Here is a 22841-nt window from a genome sequence, read left to right as displayed (position 1 = left end):
AGGTGTCAAATAGCTTTTGGGCCCAAGAACTGCTGCTGTGGGCTATTAGATCTAGGAGCAGACTTCAGAATCATTTAGATGGCTTTTAAAAGGAGACTGCTGGGTTTCTCAAGTTTATCAGTAGACCTGGAGTGTGGTTTGGTATTTTCCATGTTAAAGAACTTCCCAAATGATAAGGATTATTAACTAGTCTTGGAACCACACTTTGAGAACCAGTCTTCTTTATAGACCACTGTTTTATAACTACTATTTTAAGAAGTTCAAAATAGAACTCACACACAGTATTAAGTGTGGATTTCATGTTAGCTGGAATTACTGAGACCAAAGTGTCTTTAAACACAGACTTTAATGGTAACAATTCCTTTAAGCTCAATTAACCTTAGCTATTACAAGTGTTATGCAGATGTCACTATTAAGACAATATTTAGTGACTTGTACTGGTTTCCTCATAAAAGACAAATTCACTTAAAAGTGTAATCAACAATCATTTTAACAGTTTTGTTATGCCAACACAAAACACGGCTAATTTGAGTCACCTCCAAAATCACTAACACAGCATGATCAGTAACTGAAGCATATCTTAACTAAGCCATTAAAAAATAAAAGTGAGTGTTTCACTACCCCTGAGACCACTAGTTAGCTGTGGTTCATACTTTAAAAAATTGTGAGTACACCCACACAAGAAAGCAAACTAACAAGCTTTTAAAAAAAATCTAGTATCACATTGCAAACTTGCCCAGGAAAAATTAGTTAAAATATAATGTACTATTAACAGGTCAGCTGGACTATAATTCTTAGATCGAAACTCAGTATTAAAAATGACTTTATGCATTAAAAGATATATTTAAGAACCAAAATCAATTTTTAATCTTTTAATATGCATCCAGCCCTACACATGGCACTAGTAATGTATATATGGGGGGAAAGGGCAAATTCTTGGATTCTTTTGAAGGTTTCATTGGAGATGATCTCAAGTCCAGTGTCCATACATTCAAAAATGTTGGTTTTCCAGGTACTTTACTGTTCTCTTAAACCTGGAGAAGCCTTTATGGCTTATTCCCTTAAGTGACATAAGAAATGTAGAAAGCATCAAATCAAAGATACAGAGACTGGACACATCTAGTAATTATTATGACAATCAATGGTTTAAGTATTCATAGAGATGACTTAAAAGTTGTCTATGGCTAAAAAAAAAAAAATCAACTTGAAAGTCAATTAGGAATTCAGAAGCTGACAAACTGTTTATTCACGGCTGGCTTTCAAAGATAGGCCTACTAAAGCTATTATTTTGAGTATAGAATCAGAAGTAATTATTTTGAAAATAAAGCAAAAGAACAGTATTTCTTACCTTAAGATTACTAATTTCTCATTTGTAATTTGAATCCAAAATAGCTTTAACAGTATGATGTCTACCTTTAAAGAGTAGTTTTTTAAGTAAAAGAGGAAATGAAAAAAATTCACTCATTGGAAAATTGTATAGCTGGGTTGATATTTCTCAATGAAATGCTTAAATTACAGAATTAACAAAGTCAGAACATCTTCGGAAGGCATGCATTTCACTTGCAGTTTAGAGAAAAACCTTAAGTCAATAAACCATGTCCGAACTACGTATTAAAATGTTTATAAAAAAAAATCAAGCTTTAACATTTATTTTATATCTAGCTTTCCACATCTGTGTGCAGACAAGGAGTAAGATTGCACGTTAAGTGTAATAAGCAGTGCAAAATGTGTAAGTGGAGAAAAGTCACAGATGTGCTAGAAATCAAATACAAGATTTTAAGAAAGCAATGGACAAATCAAAAGAACTAGAAAAAAAAGAAGTAAAACTAACAGGATCAGGAAGGGTGAAGAATGATAATGCCCTTGTTACTACAGAAGTTAAATTAGTGGCACAGATAGCACTTATCAAACAAAAAATAATCCAATAGCATTAACTTTTATTCATTCATGTTAAGTAACCTGAAATGATATCTGTTGCATTTAAATGCTCATTAATGTAAATGGCTGAACAAATCCATTTCAATGGATATTCAATATCCCACATAGGTAAGTCACTTCAACACAGCCTCATGACAACTCCCACACCAAAACAGTACTTTATTTTTTGAATTTTGACTCATTATTACTCCCATGTTATGGTTTTCTCAGCTGTCAAGTGTACAAGGTGAAGAAAGAATTTAATAAGATGGGGGGTTGCACCTGGTAAATAAATTTCTTAAACTCCATATACATGTTTCAAAGCTGCTGGGTCCCAAGTCCATCTATGAACTCCAGGGCTGCAGTATCATGTGCAGCATACTAAAAGCTACACTATCCGAATAGCTTATTAATTCTGCATAAATCAGGTCAATCAATGTGTCAACCTGTAACAGACTGTGCACTTTTAACTGAACATGGCAAAATATTCACTCTTTTGAACTTTACATCATCATTTGATGTCAAACAATGAAGCAAATCCCAACAGTATATACAAAAACAGCTTTGCATTTACAAAAGATTGTTTCCCATACTGATTAATTCAGGCAGCTAACTCATTGGTTTATGCAACTTTATTGAAGAAAAATAAATCAATTACTAGCAGAGCTATTAGTTGATCACTCATCCATTGACAACTTTGCATCATTTATTCAGTGCTATATTAAACAGTGTATTGGAAGATAGATTAACTAATAGCTCCAAGCCTCCTAACAATTTAAATGAGAATTACAAAATGTTTGAGACCCTATTTTGGAATACAAAGGGTGTTTGACTTCCAATTTCCATTCTCTGTAGAACAAGAACAGGTCATTCCTTTATTGACATGCATAAAATACATCACATTTTCTGTTCTGCTGATGCTATAAATTCAATACCAATTCTCCAGCCACATCAGTTATGAGCATAAAGTATATCATGTAACCTCAAATCTCTAACAGTGGAAGGCTTAAAAAAAAAAAAATCTGGATGCTAGAATAATGCTGCTTCCTTTGATGTGACAACTGAGCATCCATCTCCCTCCCCCTCAGATGAGTTCTTCAGCATGTTAGAGCAGTGAGGAATGGTTTTAGTCTCATAACCAAGTTAGAGTGAAGACATTGGCCACATAATACACATGCTCCATTTTTAAAAAAATTCTGAATCTTGGGCAACTGTTCTCTTGTAACTACTTTACAGTTTCTAAAAGCAGTTATTGTCCAAAGCTGGAAGAACTTAAGTCTTCTCAGATGAGCATGTGAATGAATGGAGGGAGGTAAACAAAAAATAAAATTAAAAAAGATGAGGTCTGATAGGGGAGCAGCCGGATAAGAAAATCAAAAAAGGAACAGTAATTTAAAGTTTATTCCAGCTATAATGCAGGTTATTCTGACTTTAAGGTAGCATCACATGGCATACTTCTGAGTCCATTCCCGAGATATTCTGTTGTACCTGTAAATAAAGAAGATGTTATTTAAAAAGTCAAAGAATTCTTAATACTTAAAAATATTTCAATTTTACCTCCAGACTCATCATGGAGTCATCTCTCATGGTTATGATTAGAATTAAGCCAACAGGGAGAAAAAGCATTGGTATTCAAAGCAATGTGGGAAATGGAAATCTTAATGCTTCCAATGCAATGTTCTAATACACTGAAAGTTTAAGTATTAATAAACACAATCTAGTGGCACTGAGATTGGGGAGACTAACAAAAATTAGATCCTTTCTCTCCCCTACCGAGTTAAATGTTCTATTAGAGATTCTCTAATTAGTATCATTCTAACAAATTTTAACATTAAAAAAATTATTTTACAGTTCATCATGGATTTATGTCAGAATAGCACACACATTCTGTAACCTATAGAAATTTCCACCAAAGCTGGAACTAAACAATTTAATCTGAATCCTAGACCTTGAGAAATTACTAGCCTTGCGTAATACCAGGAAATACCTCTGAGATTTAAGCACAGGTAGAAGATTAGACACTGGGGAGGATGAAAAAAAGGAAATTTCAAGAGGGATGTGGGTGTGACTGGTATGTATGTGTTAATTATAACACTTATGTGTTACTTCTAGAAAGGGTGGTTACTGGAACAAGCCTCACTTGAGACCTGATGAACGGGAATCTCTACTAGGAGTATAACATGGGGGCATCTGTTTAGAAAGATCAACAGATAATTCACACATAAGCAAGGTTATTTATTACTGAGGAACATCACTAATATTGAGAAAGACTATCATTTTCTTCCTGTATTATATCCATGACATAGGCTACTTACCAAACAAAAAATATAGTGATAACTTTAAGAAATGAATATACATCAAAGGGCAGCGGAAGAGAACTTTTAGATTTGTATTTCCAGTTTAAACTTTCTAAAACATTAACTAGCTTCATTTCAAACCAAGAACCAACCATGGTTCGACCACATTTCTAAACTTTGGCATACAGTTCTCTCTACCATTCATGGTTACCTCATTTAAGGACACCCTCTCAAAAAGCCAGCACTTTAAAACAAAGGTTTCATTTAGCATACAGAGAGCCACAAAATATAGCTGGTATTAATGCATGCTTGTCAGTAATCAACATTTAGTTTAGATGCTGAGAGGCTTTATTAAATGTGTTTTTCCCTTACATTATTATTTCTTGGCCAAATCTGAACTAAATCACATTCCATATAGTACTGGTATAAAGGTTAAAACATAACAAATTTAAAATGTAATACCATTGTAATTTGAGAAAGATACTACTTATTAAACTTTAATTTCTTACTAGTGCTATATTTAACTGTTTTGCCATGCAAAAATACTCAAGAGCAATAATGACTACTTGGTATACTTTCACGCTAAACAGAGATCAAGCAGTTAAATGTACAGTTTTCAAAAAACTGTCCCATGTTACCTTTTTGTTAGTTAATACAGTGCCTTAAAGCATGCAGCACTCAAGTGCTGGCAGTACCATGAATAAGCGCACCATAGAGTGCAGATCCTCTTACCCTACAACATAGCGTATTTCTCTGTCCACTCTCTTGCTAACCTATTGTACCTAATTGAACAAGTACACTTAGCATTAATTATAACATACAACAAAGTTATAATGGTTGAAGTCGTACATAAAGATAATTCAAATATTTGAGAAATTTAGACCAAATTTTTATAGCAGTACCAGTATTTATTTCACAAACATAACTGGAGTAAAGAAAACTTTGCTTTCTTCCCAAAAACTTGTAAGTGACAAAGCCCTGAACATGTTAGAAAAATAAAATTTTAGAGGGGCTATTCACTGTCACATAAACGAAAACTTATTTTTTTAAAAATCCCATTTCAAAAAGTATCTTTCTGTACATCTTAACTATTATCTTACCAGAAATAAATCCTCAAATCTTCTTGGCATTGCCACAACTTACAACAGAGTGTAAGCCTAGCTCATTAAGAAAAACCACACTCTTTATGTTCCTTAAACTACTACATACTTACTTATCTCTGTCTGTTTTATAGATCCGTGCAATCTCTGGCACTAGGGGGTCATCTGGGTTTGGATCACATAGCAGTGAACAAATGGATAAAAGAACTGCAAAAAAAAAATATAAATAAATAAATAAAATAAAAGCCTGTTACCCAGCATTGGGCATTTAGATAAATAAAAATGTATCTAAAAACATCTATTAAAAGCCTCAACCCTCAAAAGATTTTTTATTAGTTTATAACTTAATGTCAATGGGACAAAGCTCTGTAGAGATTTGCTCACAGAAGACAAACTCCTGATAAGTAAGGAATGCTAGAAATAGAGCTTTGTTGGATCTAGTACTGACCACCTATAAAAAACAAACTCAGGAGTTCTGACATTTTTCAAATGATGCTCTATTAGTTTATCCTTTTTAAAAAGTGGTATTAGAATTTAAGTAACTGGAGTTTCTTGGTACTTTGAGAGGAGGAAAAATCTAGCAAAGAATATGCAGGCAACATTAATGCAATATTATTTTCAGATGTTAGGCCTGATGAAAAATCCACTCTCAGGGAGCTTGGCTATGACTACTGATCTTGGGAGTTGTGTGTGCAAATCCCATGTTGGGAGTAGCAATTACTTAAATAAAGATGTATTTAAAAATTCATTCTCTGCCCTGCTCTCCAGAGTTACACAAAAATTCCAACTGCTCCACTGTTTTGTCTCCTTGAATTTATAAAATAACAGTATTAGTTAAATGAATGCTGAGATCCATCTCTATTACTAATTGAGCCTTCTCAACTCTAGTTCTTAGTCTGACCTGTTTAATATATAAACTTGGAAGATACCAAGCATTCCAGAGCATGTATCTAATTCATTTTGTATGCCTGTTATGTGCCACACACTGCAAAAGTGTTAACAAAGACTGGTCATGAAAATCTTCAAAGATAACAGTACCATATAAAATAGTAGTAACATAATATATTACAGCAAATATAATTTTAAACCCAAAGGCAGGAGGGCACACATATAAAATGCAACCCATATTTAACAGAAACCTAGTGCTGAGCTGTATTCCCAACAATCATAAACTTGGAATCTAGTATTAAGATATTCTTGATCCTGTATTTGTAGAGTATCTGTAATGTATCTGGTGTTAAGAGAGCTTGAGTTGCAAGGGAAATAGAATGTATCCCAAGAAGGTGAAAAATATCTAAAATTATGTCACGCTTGAAATTACAGCACCATACACCAAAACGGATTTTTCTTCTCCAGAAGACTTCAGATTCGTTTTACAAATATGTGAAACACTAGTCTGTTTTTTTTTGTTGTTGTTTTTTTAGCAACATTAAAAAAAACTCATTTTTTTGTTTGAATGCTAAGTCAACAACAAAAATCAAAATTTACGGGAAGGCAGACTTCCTTCAACTATGCAGTTTTGAGGTAGGGGATTATTTTTGGGGGGTGGGGTGGGGAAAAAGTAACACCACCATAGTCCTTCAAACCGGAGAAAGAACTCTATCTGGGATATTCTATCTGGGATATTCATGTGGAGACTGGACAACCTATTAGAGTTGTCACATAACAGGCCCTTATTAAAAAATACTGTAATAAACACACAAGAAAGCAAAATCAGAATATTCCTAGAATGGAAACCAAGATTTAAAAGCTCTATTAACTTTGCATATACCATTTTATAAAACGCAGCCAGTGAGATGTGAGTGGCCTAGGATTGGAAACTACTACTGAAATCTATTCAAGAAACTTTATTATTTGCAAATAATGCCTATATCCCATTTTGAATTTTAATGTTTCCCCCATCTTTAATCAATATGGCTGAAAGAGCAAAAATAATTTTTTTCTTCTCTACCTCTTACCAAAATGTTGGTATATGGAGGTTAAGTAGGCCCCAAAATAAAACTCCATTAAAAAATGAGAGCAGCTCAAGACTTTCTCTAAAAGTATTTTACCTTTAGAAATAGTTAAAGCAGGAGACCACTGTGATCTTAGAATATCGAGACAAATGCTGCCATTACTGTTAATATTTGGATGATAAATTCTTGTTGTAAATGCAACCTAAAATAAATTAAAAAAAAAAAAAAAAAAAAAAAAGCTTTTAGGTATTTTTCCAAAGTAAAAATAAAAGCATCCTAATCTGAAATAGAAGACTTTTAAAGCAAGGCTTAAAATACTGTCACACAAACACAAAATCAAAAGGCTGAAACCTATTTGTACACAAAAAGACTAAAAATTACAGAAAGTGGTTTGTATATTCTGATCAAGATATTTCAGGGGCTCCCTTTAATTAAAATAGAAAATATAACTTTGAAGCAAAAATTTTATTATCATGATATGGTGGGATATTCTGAAGGTTAACTTTGGCTTTACCATGTAATAATGTCAAAAAGAACACCATGAAAGGTAGTCAACATTAAAAAATAAAGGAACTTCAGAATGTAAACCAAACTTACAGATCAACGTATTTAGGGTATCAAGTTACAAAGTTATGTGTGTTAGTCTGCATTTCCACTGTACATAAAATACAAATGTGAATGATCACCAAAAGTGTTTCACTTAAAGTAGCCGTTATACTGCACCTATAACAGGACTGCAAAAATGGCTGAAGTGCCAATGTTTTTCTTTTTTTAAAAAAGATTGATTGATTGATTGATTCATTCATTCATTCATTCATGACAGACACAGAAAGAATGAGAAGCAGAGACACAGGCAGAGGGAGAAGCAGGCTCCATGCAGGGAGCCCAACACGTGGGAATGGGTCTCCAGGATCATGCCCTGGGCCGAAGGCAGCGCTAAATCCCTGGGCCACTGGAGCTGCCCCAATGTTGTTTTTCTGTTGTTATTCATATAGGTTGGATTTGTTAATTGCTCTGGACAGTCAAGGACCATATGCTTTTAATAACTGTAAACCAGTCCCCTCCATGCATTAAACTCTAAGTTTTGTTACATTTATTGTTATATATGCAAACATAAACCCCTGAAAAATAACCCATCTAAACCCCAACAAACAGCATAGACTGCAGCAATATTGGCAAATACACACGTAACTAAATACCTGAAGCCTACTATTGCAAAGGTTAAGAAAAATCTATATGAGCATAACAGGAAAAACTTTTTTTTTTTCCCCACATAATGTATCACAACCTTGCATCAATGAGGGATAAGTCTGTTCTTATCTGGATTTACAAAGTTCAAATCCAGGTCTAACTGCTCTCTTAACTAGAGGTTAAAAGTCAGCATTCTGTATTGGTGACTCAATACACATATTTTTAACTTAATTATTCTTATTCACTACAGATACCCCAATTTAGCATTAATTATGTAGAACCTTGATTTCTAACTATACTCCTTTGAAATAAAGCACACATCTATACTAATGGATTTTGGTGAATACTTGCCTTAGGTGGTTTGAAGGGGTAGTCTGTAGGAAAATGAATTGTCAAAAAGAATACACCGCCTTGATATGGGCTGTCATTCTGTGAAAAGAAAAATTTGCTTAACTCTGATATTTAAAATATCACTGCGAAATAACCCATGTAACATTTCTATTTCCTAAGCATTTCTCGAACATGAACCAAAATTACCTGTTTATACTGCAATAAAGAGTATAAATTATTCCACAGTTCAGTTCGTATTACTAAACTACACAATCAAAATTTACTATAGAACAATGAACCCTTACTTTTACTTAGATCCAATTTTATGTAAGTCATCAAAGAATTGAAAAATTAACCAGAAACTCAAGTGTTCTAGATCTTGATTTTCACAGAGGAAAGTATACTTTGTAATAACGTCTATATATGGCATATCAAACTTGAATTTTAAAATAAGGTCTTATATTTATTTCTTCTGATGATAACCACATACACATATATGGGCTTTGTACTTAAAACACACCACTCTGATGATCACTTTGGCAAACCAAAATGTTAGCTATTGCAGGTTAACCTTTAACTATCTTCACAGGAGAAGCAAAACAGAAACAAAACAGGTTTTTAACAAAAGTTTAATTCCCAAATAGCTCATCAAAAATTCTCAGTTTTTGAAAGTTTATTTTTTAAATATTGTCTACACACAACATGGGACTCAAATTCCTGATTCTAAAATTGAGTCACAAGCTTTTCCAACCCAATCAGCCAGGAACTTCTCAAAATTCTCATTTAAAACCATGATTTTGGGATCCCTGGGTGGCGCAGCGGTTTGACGCCTGCCTTTGGCCCAGGGCGCGATCCTGGAGACCCGGGATCGAGTCCCACGTCTGGCTCCCGGTGCATGGAGCCTGCTTCTCCCTCTGCCTGTGTCTCTGCCTCTCTCTCTGTGATTATCATTAATTAAAAAAAAAAAAAAAAAAAAAAAAAAGATTAAAACCATGATTTTTTTTTTTTTTTTAAAGATCTGAGAGAGAGAGAACAGGAGGGAAGGACAGAGGGAGAGTCTTAAACAGACTCTGCTGAACACGGAACCTGACTTCGGGTTCAATTCCAGGTCCCTGAGGTCACAACCTGAACTGAAACCAAGATTTGGATGCTTAACTGTGTCCCCCAAGGGACCCCCGAAACCATGGAATATTTTTCTTCAAAAGCATACTGAATTTTCCACAACAAATCAATACACAGGATTACTAGATCTGGAAAACAACATATAACATTTTCTCTTCCACTTCAACAGAAAAATAGAAATTTTCAGGCTATAGCACCACTCTTCCTCCTTTGTTGATTATAATTGGAGTATGAAGAACTCTCTTAAATATCACACAAAGTTAGTATGAAGTAGCATTTGGAAAACACTACTTGCTAGAATCTTACATTTTACCAGGAAAAAGACAGAATTGTGTTCCCATTTTACCTATAAATAAAAATGGGACTTGAAGGAAAAACTTAGGTGGTAGAAGACAGAACCAAGATTGAAACCAGGGCTTTTAAAAACATTTTTTTAAAAAAGAGTTTGAGAGAAAGAGACAGCACACAGAGGAGGAAGGGGCAGAAGGAGAGGGAGAGGGAGAAGCAGACTCCCTGCCAAGCAGGGAGCCCGTTGCAGGGCTCAGTCACAGAACCCTGGGATCATGAACTGAGTCCAAGGCAGATGCTTAACCAACTAAGCCACCCAAGTGCCCCCAAATCCAGGTCTTATAAAGATCACTGGTCAACATGGATTAGAGAGTGATGACAAAGGACAGTGACCTTGTCAAAAACTTTCACCTTAAAGTTGAAGAAAATATGAAAACTGCCTATGGATATGCAAAGAAGCCACCTGACAAGGTCTTTGAAAATGTATAGTAACTGAGTTATTACCAACATCCATTTCTCTACATTCAAGAGAGTATGTGTGTAGTGCTAACATGAGCCTTTTACAATGCCCATTCTGGTATCAGCCAAGTAAAAATGTTTTCAGATCTGAAACTTTAAAATATAGCTCATTTAATTCCCAGCCCTTTGTAAAATAGTTTAATAACAGTTGAATTAATCTAACTTCATTCTATAGACCAGGCACATATAAAGGATATAGAGAACAATTTATCTTGATGGGATAATTAACATTCTGGTAAAGAGACATGAAATAAAATGTTGCAAGTAAGAAAAATGAACAGGAGATACCTGCAACTTGAAGGAAAAATGTCAATTTACTGATAAAGTTCAAAGAAACATTCAACTAGTATAATCTGAGTCCTTTTTACTCCAAAGCTCTTTCTTTTCCTATTGTCTAAAAACTTTAATTCAAAAAACAACACTGAAAAGTAGGATATTAAAAGTACAGAAAAAAACAAAGCACAGAATATGATCTAAATTTATTAGATTAGCATTATCTTTGTTAACAGCTACAATGACTAGCAATAGATGCTTCAAATGGCATATGCTTTTACAAAATAAACTAATATGGAAAATGTACAATGTACAATAAACAAGTTTAGGGTAATTTTAAATAGTGAAAGTTTTTATAAAACCAAATCATGAAGTTCTAAGTTTACATTCCAAGTTTCATATAATCGCAAGTGCTGTATTGGACGGCTTCTGAATAAAGGCAATCTAATGGTAAGATTTAGTTTTTATTTTTTTTTAAAGATTTATTCATTTGACAGAGCAAGAGAGCACAGGCAGGAAGAGAAGCAGAATTCTCATTGAACATGGAGCCCAACGTGGGGTTCGATCCCAGGATTCTGGGATCATGACTTGAGCTGAAGGCATGTGCATAGGACTAAGCCACCCAAGCACCAGGCCCCTAATGCTAAGATTTAGGGAAAGTCAAATTTCCTTTTTTTTTTTTTTTTTAAAGATTTTATTTATTTATTCATTCATGAGAGAGAGAGAGAGAGAGAGGGAGAAAGCAGGCTCCACTCCATGCAGGGAGCCTAATGTGGGACTCAATCCTAGGACTCCAGGATCACGCCCTGGACCGAAGGCAAGTGGTCAACCGCTGAGCCACCCAGTTGTCTTGCCAAATTTCATTTGTTCAAAAAAAGAACATACAGAAGGAACAATTCAACCCTACATTCTTTCAACTCAGAGGAAAAGCTGGTAAAAATCACAAAATCCTGAGGTAACCGAACTATTATATCTAAAAATTGAGGCTCTGTATCAAATTTACTATAAATTGAAAGCAGAACTCTGGTGGCTCAGTGATTTAGCACTGCCTTCGGCCCAGGGCATGATCCTGCAGACCCAGGATCAAGTTCCACGTCGGGCTCCCTACGTGGAGCTTGCTTCTCCATCTGTGTCTCTCTGCCTCTCCTGAATAAATAAAAAATCTTAAAAAAAAAAAAAAAATTGAAAGCAAACAAAATAAAGCAAAAAGGAATACTTTGATCAGTCAGTTGACCCAAATCTTAGAAATCCAGAATTTTATTAGATCTCTTCTTTAGAAACCTTCTACACCCTGGTTTTAACTCCCATCAATCCAAAGTCACTCCTTCTCAGTGTCTGTACTCCTCCCCCAGGGCAACCATTAAGTTGCCCAGATCCATCTTCTGCTTTTATCTCCTGACCCATACTTATTTTGGCAACTCTTTAATTTTTCTTTAGTATAGTTATTAGTTCCAAGACATATATATTCAAATGCCTATAAATATTTATTTCTGGATGTTTCCTGTGTCCAAAACACAAACCACAAACTCTTCATTAATCAAAGTAGTTATTAATCTTAAAGACCCTTAAAGTTTCTTGAACTAGCTAGCTTCCTTCCTCTCCTTTATGCCCACTGCCACTACTCTGCGTTCAAGATCTTACCAGTTTTTGTTTATAATTACGGCAATGTCTTACTTCTGGTATTCCTTCCTTCACTCTTTCTCTTCTCATTTATCCCCTGCCCCAATGCTGAAATTGTCGTAAAATACAAGTTACACCCCTGCTTGAAATCTAGTACAGCTTTCAAGATAAACTGCAAACTCCTAAGGACACAAGGTGCTTTATGATCTCTTTCCCACTAAATACAGTTGGTCTCATCTTCCACCTCGTCTCCTGTATATGTTCTCTTTACTGCACTTAAAATATTTCACACCTCTTTTTTCTATTATTTCTTTCTTCTAACTTGAAATATTCTTATCTGCATCCTTATCTTCTTCATCTCTAGGACCCTACCTATACTGTAGGATCCATCTCAAGCTTACATGTCCTTAAAAAAGATAATACTGCCTTTCCTTTAGTTCAAAATCCTGTTGTCCTTCTTTTATACCTTTCCGTGCACAGTTATACTATTCAACATGCTTGTAACTTATTTACTTTTATTTCCCTCTTCCTCTAGACTACAAAGTTCCTTAAAAAGGGAAGAGTTTGGGATCCCTGGGTGGCGCAGCGGTTTACCGCCTGCCTTTGGCCCAGGGTGCGATCCTGGAGACCCGGGATCGGATCCCACGTCAGGCTCCCAGTGCACAGAGCCTGCTTCTCTCTCTGCCTGTATCTCTGCCTCTCTCTGTCTCTGTCTCTCTCTCTCTGTGTGACTATCATAAATAAATAAAAATTAAAAAAAAAAAATAAGGGAAGAGTTTTCACGGATCATTAGCCTTTATAGGAACTGACAATACATTTAAAATTAGTTGAAAAAATAACCCTTATGGACCAATAAGACAATACCTATGAACCAGTTAGTTGACTTCAGATGGTTTTTGCAGCTGATTCTGCTCAGACCAAGGCCTAAGGTTACATTGTATTACCCTCAAAATGGTACTTTCTACTATGGCTGTATCATAGTATCAGTGTGGTTCTCCTAATAATTTCAAAATATTTTCCTGCTAGCTCCATCTCCAACTGAAGAAAAATCAAGTGTATAAATATCAGGTAAGGAGTTAATTTCTAATTGCATCGTTAATGGGAACTGCCCTTAATACAAAAAAACAAAATCATAAAAACCAAAGCTTAAAAACCACATAACCAGCAATGCTATCAATTCCTTCAAAGGTTTAGTTTAGTATTTGTGCTTCCAAAGTATCCTACCTTCAGAAAGAATAAGTCAGTTCAAATAGTTATTAGAAAGAAGCATTTCTGCCTCATAAACTTAATGATTAAGAGTATTTCCAGACTACAGTACACTAAATTCAATAGTTAACTCTGTATTAAAACAAATTAGATGCTCCATTTCTTAGTCAGGAACCTTTACTTATGTGGCACTACCAATCACTTTTACTGACCTAGAAGAAGTACTCCAAAGCAAAAGTACGTTTGTAACCATTTATTCTTTCAGCAAATGTGCAAATATATGTGTTGTTATACCACCAATGGCCCTATGTTTTAGCTCATTTATCTGCATGTCACTTACTAACAAAATAAAGCAATTATTTATCTAATTGAACTGTGATATTTTATCATAAAAATGCGATCAAAAGCCAAAATAAGAATATGAGGTATTTCATTGATGACTCTATAAGTAAGGGTAATTGTTAACTACTTGCAAGTTCACATCTAAACAGGTGCTTACTTAAATAGTTTTTGCTTTTGTTAATCAGAATATTTAAGTAGTTCTGATAATCAAGTATTTGTTTTTAAAAGCAGAAAACGGTCATTCACAGTTGCTAAAAAAATTTACAAGGAATAGCTATAATCTGAAATAGGTATAAAACAAGTGAAAAATGTTTTCTGAAAATAAAAGCAAACTAAGTAAACAGTTACAAAAAGGTCAGGATAAGCAATCTCCTTTTTATTCTCAGGAAAATTGCTAGCATAAACTACTTACTTATACTTCACTTTCATTTACTGTAAGTATATTCCTTACCTTTTGAAAAGACAGTTCAAAAAAACCGTGAAGTCTCAAAGTCCAGCAGGAAAACATCACACTGGTTTCAAAGAGTTGGTTTATTATGCCCAATTAGAAATCTTGATTACCAACTCTTTAGTGCTTAACACCGACAACTAATTTTTTATAAATAAGGCCATCTTGAAAGCACCCTCTGGATCGAAGATGAGCTTTTACTTGGTAGAAATACTAAGGTATTTTACTGAGTACTCTGCTTTGAAAATTGGTAATCTATGAGAAAATTCTAAAAACTATAAATCTAAGTGCCTACAGAAACTAGGTAGGCAAAATTAAGTTGATAGGAATACTATGAGACACAGACTCCATATAAAAAAGGGAGGTAGTTGCTACTCCACCCCAAGCCATTAATGCAGTGCAATGAAGGCCTGGTAGAGGTTTTTATGTGAAGACTGCCAACTTTTAGAATGTTCTGGGGACCAAACTGGGTAAAAGCCACACTAACTATGTGCATTTAAAAGAAGTAACAATTTTGCTACCCAATAATAAAAGGAAGCATTTTTAAAGCAAAATAAAATTTACCACAGCTAAATATCACCCCACTCTACCACCATCACCAAGTTTAACTTAACTGGATTCACAATCTCCTTACCTTTAGGTCCTAACATTTCATAATTACTCTAACTCATCCCTGCTATGATTTCCCATAAAATTTCTCCTACTAAGTGCTTCATTCATGTATCACTTACTTCCCACTTTATCACTGTTTTAATTGCCTGTATTTCCCAGTAGATTTTTAAGTTCCCTAAAGAATGAGAGGGATCATATCTATCCTTAATGGCTGACAACACAGTGGGGTAATCACACTAAGATAGAAAAAAAGATTAGTTATCAAAATCTGAACTACGAAATAAATACTTATTGATCCAACTCATTAACTGGCTAACTTTTCCAAGATCATTTCTCCATTTAGAATGATAGACATCCATTATTGACCATTATCTCACCAAGTACATTATTGACACATGTTGAGATTAAACCACCAAAAGGGAAGGGGGCAGATTAAGACATACATATAATTTAGAATAGAAATCCTCAAGTGCCTTCCAAATCAAAAAACATTAAGTATTGTGCAAGATACAGTCTTACCCCAGGTTGTTTTACTGCGTTCTAATTCTGTGAAATTCTTAGATGGTATCCATAATTCTGAATATTCAATTATCCAGCATATACAGTTTCTTATCTACCCAGGATAGAAAGGAATTTTGCTGTATTCAAAATATCACTTTCTACCTAAAAATATTCAAGTTTTGCAAAAAACTAAAGTTCTATAGAGAATCAAGTATCAAAGTAATACAACAAAAACTTAGATTTTCGGCAGCAACAAGAATAAGATCTTTGAGTAACACCATGGAAGAGTTAGTAAGTTAATTGGCTCTATAAAAGAAGCTCTGTGACAATGTTTTACAACATTACTATAAAAGAAAACTAGTATAAAGTGAAAAAAACATTTTGATAGGTCAGAAATGTTATATTCTAGAACCTGAAATCAGGGACACACAGCAAATGTTAACAAATGACTAATTCATTAAGTTATTGTGCCTTTCAAAAGCAGTACAACCATGGCAATTCCAAAATGGTACTACAATGTAATAAATGTAAGACACGTAAGTGAAATACAACTAGGTCAATACTGAATTTTTAATTAAAAGCAAAAAATTTTGATTCTTAATACTTACAGGTCCCATAATTGTGGCTTGCCAATGAAACACTAGGAAACAAACAAAACAACTGTTATCTAAAAATGGACAAGATTGTTTGAAATTAGCTGTTAAAATCAACTTGAGAGTTACTTACTATCATCCCCAACTGGACCTGCAGAACATTGTGCTGGAGGGTCACGGGCCAAATCACTAAGTTCCTAGATCAAAACAGAAAATCATGGGTTATGTAACCATAATAAAAAAAACACAAGCAAGCAGAGGGTCAACTGTTTATTTTCACTCCATCCTTTAAGGAACATACAGAGTTCACATCAATACATTCTAATAAAAGAGAGAAAACCTAAGTAACTATGGTCCAGATCCTGGGACATTAGTAGGCATAGATATAAAAATTTGTTATACCAATAAAAGCTGTCCAAAACAAAAAAACTCTTATCAGATACTTTCATGGCCTAAGAACTTAGACAAGGCAATTTTCAACATTCATGTTGTTTGCTGAACTTTCTGGACATCTCAGAGGCCCTTGTTTTTACTATCTTAAATCCTGTTATTTCTGAACCACACTATGCACAGACCTCACTTTCCACTTGAAAAATCTCTCATGGGGTGAGGTAAGTATCCTTTTTGGTTTGATCTTATTCCTGCAACACAACCATGTCTTTTATACAATGCTCAGTAAAATTACAACTCTGAAAGTGCCTGATGTTTGCTCTTAGTAAAACAGGCAGTTTCCAAAATTACATATTACCTTTTATTTACAAATATATTCTTAGCTCTTCCATGACCTGTACATAATATGGATAATGTAATAAGAACTGTTTCCTTACGTTTTTAAAGATGATGTAACTGCATCTATATATATGCCTATATATAAATCTCTATAGGGATTTACAGAACCATGAGGTAATAGTGGGTTTCTAAGAAAAAGGTGGAAATACAAGATACTGCAGGAAGACAACCAGAGCAAAAACTTGCCTCTACCATATGATTGAAATGCACTTCAGGAAATAGCTAATGTTTTAGGAATGCTCAATCTAGATTCATCCCATTAAGAAACAAACAATGCAGAAGAACTGTCCTGTGGTAATCATTTCACAAAATACATATATCAAAATATTATGTGGTGTATCTAAGCCAAAAAATGTTACAGGTCAATTTTATTTCAATAAAACTGGGGTGTGGAGGGGGGATTGTTCTGATAAACCCTATTAACTTGCATCTGAAACTCATACCATATCTGCTTTTAAGATTATCAAAGCATCCAGAGATACAGGATTCACAACCTTAGGATAATGGAGTATCAGATCATTTATGCTGGTCTTTGTAAATATATACCTTCAAATGTTCAACATATTTAAAAAATGGGAGAAAATTTATTCCAATTCACCGTTGATCCTCACCAGTAGGAATTACAGAAACTCTTGACTGAAAGTTAAAAACAACTGCTTAAAAGAAACTATGTATGGTTTTAGCTTAAAAATAAAAGCAGAAATGAACACCTGTGTATCAAATAATTTTGAACCAGTAATTTTTTGGAAACTATACTTCTTTGAAAATAGAAATGTAAAAAAAAAAAAAAAAAAAAAAGAAAAAAGAAATGTACTTGCAACTTGAATTAATCAACTAGCCATTATCAAGCAAATTACTTTGTCACAGATAGACCAGATGAGTTTTCGTATGATATTTATTTACATCTCATAATCAGCCACTTTTGTTATGATGGAAATCTACTTTGAAACCATCTCAAGGTATAAAAATTTTACTGAAGGTAAGAATCAGGTAATCTAAAAGAATTGTAACTAAAATGAACAGAGAATCTCCCATGTCCCAAAGCTTATACAACAAAATTTTTTTTTTTTTTTTTTTTACAAATTCTTTTGTTTAACTGGCCAACCAAGAAACGATACCAAAAGCTAACTTATTCAGTCTAATTCCCTCTTTCCTTCAGGAACATAGGGTTCAAAAAAAGGCCTATTTTAAGGTTAAAAACTTACCTGTTTCAAACTATCCCCTCCCTCTTTTTCCAGATATTTACCTCTTAGTTTCTTACAGTGATCTACCCCAAATTATGTTACTTGTTTGAAATGCCCGAGGGGGAAAAAAAAAAAATCTAGCCGTTATTTTTAAATAAAAACCAATCCAATGATGGTTGATCTAACAAAATAGCCAAGTGACCTTGAAACAACTTCATTATAAATACAACTGTAGGCATCTCTAAAGTTGATCTAGAATACATAATATCCTGTTTGAAAATCACACGTTTTAATTATGAAGAATCTAAGAAATGATTTCTTATAGAAGAAAAGTTTTCAGGCACAGTATTTATAAATCATTAAAACCTTTATGTGCTGGCATTATTACTCCAGAGTGAAGGTCTAATTTCAGCTCTTCCCCCCAATAATTTTAGGATCTTGGTCTCAAATAATTTATAAATGTCTTATTTTCCAAGTTCTCCATGAACAAGACACCTCTGAAGTAATAATCAAAGATCTAAAATTAGGCCAATTACCTTATGTACTAAAATCTACTTTAAATGCAACGTTGAAAAAAAATGACAAGTTATTTTAAGGATCAAAAATAGGTCTTGGGATGTCTGGGTGGTTCAGCGGTTGAGCATCTGCCTTTGGCTCAGGGCGTGATCCCGGAGTTCCAGGATTAAGTCCCACATCCAGCTCCCCAAAGGAAGCCTGCTTCTCCCTCTGCCTCTCTTTCTCATGAATAAGTAAAATCTTTAAAAAACAAAAAACACGTCTTCTGAATCATGTACCAGCATTCACCTTTAACATAACAAGTAATTCTCATGACATTATTATGCTCGTAGCATAAGCAAATGAGATTATAGAGTGACTTAGCGAGGAAAAATATGAGAGAGCATAGTCACAAGTCATCCTAGACACTTCTATATAGGACATTTTGTCTACTCAATAAACCATCTTACTCTTTCATGAAAATGCTTTCCCTTACTCCAAACATGTGATTGTAGTGTTTAGTTAATGGTGGCTGCTAATCACCCATTACTCAGACAGAGGACTAATCGCAGAATTTTGTTCCTTCAGCCTGTAATTAGCTCAAAGGGTTGGAAAGTAACCCTAAACCAGGACCTGACCTAATCAAGTCCACCCATCTCTGCCTGGTTTTTCAAATTGAAGCTGGAACACTTCTTTCTCTAAATCAGAAGCTGTAAAGATGTGACCAAGAGCTGTTGGCAGGCATGTGCCTTGAAATTACATGGTGAATCCAAAGAAAAAGAGACCACATTGGGCAGCAGAGATAATAAGGGCTGACTTGGCATATACACATGCAATTTTAGTCCCTGAGGTTGTAGCTTGCTCTGGGGTTCCTAAAGCTATTTCCTTTGATCGTTAACCACTCCAGTTTCCTTCTAATAAATCCAAAGGGGGGAAAAAAACGGAAGAGTGAAGAGACCCATTCTAAGTAGAGCTACTACTGGCACCCATATAGACTTTATCCCACCTAAAGCACAATGTAATGCTCAAGTCATGTATTTTAAGAAAGAAATCTAAATGAAGCAGTCTTAAAATTAAGCTAGAAGGCGCAGTCATGTGTCTTGTCTAACAACTTTTAATCTAATCAGAAACTAGACGTTAATTTAAATCCATTTCTAAAATGAAAAGTGTAATATCTGCTATTCAAGTTTCACCATCAAAACATTCATTCGCAAGACTGCATTTCTGGCATCAAGCATGTTAGGTTTGAATATACCAAGATAAAACATGAATGCATTCCCCAAAAGACTCAATATAAAATAAAGTAGGCACAATGCAAAAACAACAAAAAAAACCAAACCACACTTTAGCAGCTTAACATGCTTAAAATAAAAGCATTCACATGCTTTGTGAATCCTAAAAAGGTACCCACTAACCTTGCCTGTGTTTAAAAACAGTGACAACTGAGCTAGGTCTTGATGGAGGGCTAAGCATTCCAAACAGAAACTCATTCAAAAAGTGTAAAATACAGGCTATAAACATTTGCTTATAGTCTGGCATACCAGAAACACAACAGGGTATACAAGTAAGGAAGTAGCACATGTGGCCAGAAATCGTTAACCACGACTGGATCTTTCATGAGCTTTGAGTATGTCCAAGAGTATCCCAAAGGCAATGTCAACCACCGATAGTGGTTTTTTTTTTTTTTTTTAATTTATTTTTTTTATTTATTTATGATAGTCACAGAGAGAGAGAGAGAGAGAGGCAGAGACACAGGCAGAGGGAGAAGCAGGCTCCATGCACCGGGAGCCCGACGTGGGATTCGATCCCGGGTCTCCAGGATCGTGCCCTGGGCCAAAGGCAGGCGCCAAACCGCTGCGCCACCCAGGGATCCCTTTTTTTTTTTTTTAATTGAAGATCTACCCACTCGTTTGGGAGAGTACGTGTGCAGGGGGGGGGTGGGGAATTCAAGCAGACTCCACACTTAGCAGGTAGTCCCTATTTGGGGCTCAGTCTAAGGACCCATGAGATAAAGACCTAAGCTGAAACCAAGAGAAGATGCTCAACCAACTGAGCTACCCAGGCACCCTGAACCATGGATAGTTTTTAAGCAGGAATAAGACATCATATTTGGTTTTTATTATTTTTTAAGATGTATTGGCAATAGTACACTAGAAGAGATTCTTTTAATTTTTTAAATTATTAGGTGATATCGTAGAAGTACCCATGAGTCTATGTACCCAGCCTGTCAGTTAAGTAAAGGTTAGCATTTTTACACTTTCTTCATATTAAACAACAAAACAAAACTTGTGGATATAATTGAAGATAGCTCACATACTCCCCAAATTCCATTCCCTTTCCCCCACAGGAGCTAACAGATTAGCCCAAATTTGGCTTCCACTATTTCTCCATATTTTTATGTGCAACTAGATCTGTACCTTTTCACATATAGCATTGTTTTGTAGGGCCTCAAATTTTAAGCGATGTAAAAACGATCTATATATATAAACCTAGGTCTGTATCTCTGTTATGTATCATTCAGAGCATTGGCTCTTAATGCTATTTGTGACTAGGACTTCTAAGACTCTAAGTGCTTTCTATCTCCTAAAATACACGTTATGCTACCCAAAATTTTAATTTGTGGGGCTATCACTCACTCAACCCCATATTGTAGAAATTCCTAATACAAACAACAGAGAAGTAGATAACATTAGGAACTACAGCAGTAGTTCAGGTAAGAGAAGAACATGAGAACTAAGTCATGGAGAATGAAAAAAGGATCTTAAATACCAAGCATTTTACCCTTTCAACAATCTTAGGGAAACAGGCCTTATTTCTATTTATGTCAGAGCCCCCTACTAGAGGAAAGATTGCATTCAAGTGTAGGACATACTAAGCTTTAAGGATGGGTCAGAAAACAAAGTAGTTTATCTACCAGATGCTTGAAAATTAGAGGTCTAGGAATAGATTTCAAAATGGCTGCTTTTTCAAAAGGGTGATCTTGATACAGTATTTGGCAAACTGAAGAAAAAAATTTCAACTGTACCAACCCAACTCTCCATTATACTCAAGGAATAAATGCCCCAGAATGAATGATATGGAATACAGGTTTCCTAAGGATCAGTTCCTCTACAATCAGTGTGAACCTAGCATTACCTAGCCTTTAAATTAAAGCCACTGAGAAAATAATTATCGGTTCCATTCCAGGAGGAAACTGTATTTACTGGACTGAAGATCAATTTTCAATGAAGCCCCTACTCAAAAATTTTTCAAAATTGTCTTTGGTTTTAACCTTATGCTTTAGATCCTAAAAGTTTCACATGCTTTAGGGACAAAAACAATTTGCAAAATTATACAAAGAACTGAAAAAGTTAGCTCTTTGCTTCATAGTAGAGAGGACCACAGCCAAGGACCAAAGAGAACAGCTCACATACAGCACCTGTAACGTCTTCATACTGTTAACCACTCCTTTCCCCAAGAAGAGGATTACTAAGGTGGGCTCTCAGCCAACTATTAAGACCACTAAAATAGCATAGAGGTTGGCAGGGAGGCTGTCACACACTAGGAGTTGCTAATGTCTCCACTCATGTTGACACTTTAAAACGGACCAAGGGCATACAAGGACATAAAAAAACAAACACCAAAAACCTCACCAAAGTTAGACATTTCTTTGCCATAGTGTGTTCTTTGAAGAAAATTTTCTTTTTGGATCACCATCCTCTGAACTTCTCCTGAAAACTTCCTGAACACCTGGTAAGTGTGAGAATCCAGGCCTTTTCTCACTTAGAAATATGCTTCTTTCCACTTAAAAGCTTAAGCAGACTCAAAGGATAAGAGAGTCAAGAAATCTAAAAGGCAACCAAAAGGTATAGCTTATGCCACTGAGTGTTCTGGTCTGGAGGTATATGACTAAACGTTAAGGAGTTTGACCATTCCTTTTGTGGGACCCAGCCTCCAGGTCATCTTGAGAAAGATCTTTGCTTTGATCATTACAGCACACAGGCTCTTTTTGACAGTTGACTGTTAGAAGTAAATCATGAGGGACGCCTGGGTGGCTCAGTGGTTGAGTGTCTGCCTGTG

General features: G+C 34.9%; 1 protein-coding gene across 7 annotated transcripts in view; it reads right to left on the bottom strand.

Annotated features, from left to right (window-relative positions):
- Window positions 1-1917: 1917 nt before the first annotated feature.
- UBE2D3 (ubiquitin conjugating enzyme E2 D3) overlaps window positions 1918-22841 on the bottom strand; it is a 30961-nt gene continuing 10037 nt past the window's right edge. For 5 of the 7 annotated variants that reach the window (XM_038582013.1, XM_038582015.1, XM_038582016.1 and 2 more), the window contains exons 3-9: window positions 16448-16511; window positions 16330-16361; window positions 8812-8889; window positions 7366-7471; window positions 5428-5521; window positions 4947-4996; window positions 3300-3405 (exon numbers count right to left, since the gene is read on the bottom strand). In XM_038582013.1, the coding sequence (XP_038437941.1) occupies window positions 4948-4996; window positions 5428-5521; window positions 7366-7471; window positions 8812-8889; window positions 16330-16361; window positions 16448-16511 (423 nt within the window). In that variant the 3' untranslated portion in view covers window positions 3300-3405; window position 4947. Of the gene's footprint in view, window positions 3406-4946; window positions 4997-5427; window positions 5522-7365; window positions 7472-8811; window positions 8890-16329; window positions 16362-16447; window positions 16512-22841 lie in introns of all 7 variants that reach the window. The other 2 variants (XM_038582018.1, XM_038582017.1) reach the window with 1 other exon arrangement.

This window comes from Canis lupus, chromosome 32 (assembly GCF_011100685.1).
Source record: "Canis lupus familiaris isolate Mischka breed German Shepherd chromosome 32, alternate assembly UU_Cfam_GSD_1.0, whole genome shotgun sequence".
NCBI lineage: Eukaryota > Metazoa > Chordata > Mammalia > Carnivora > Canidae > Canis > Canis lupus.
This window is presented reverse-complemented; position numbering and strand designations above follow the sequence as displayed.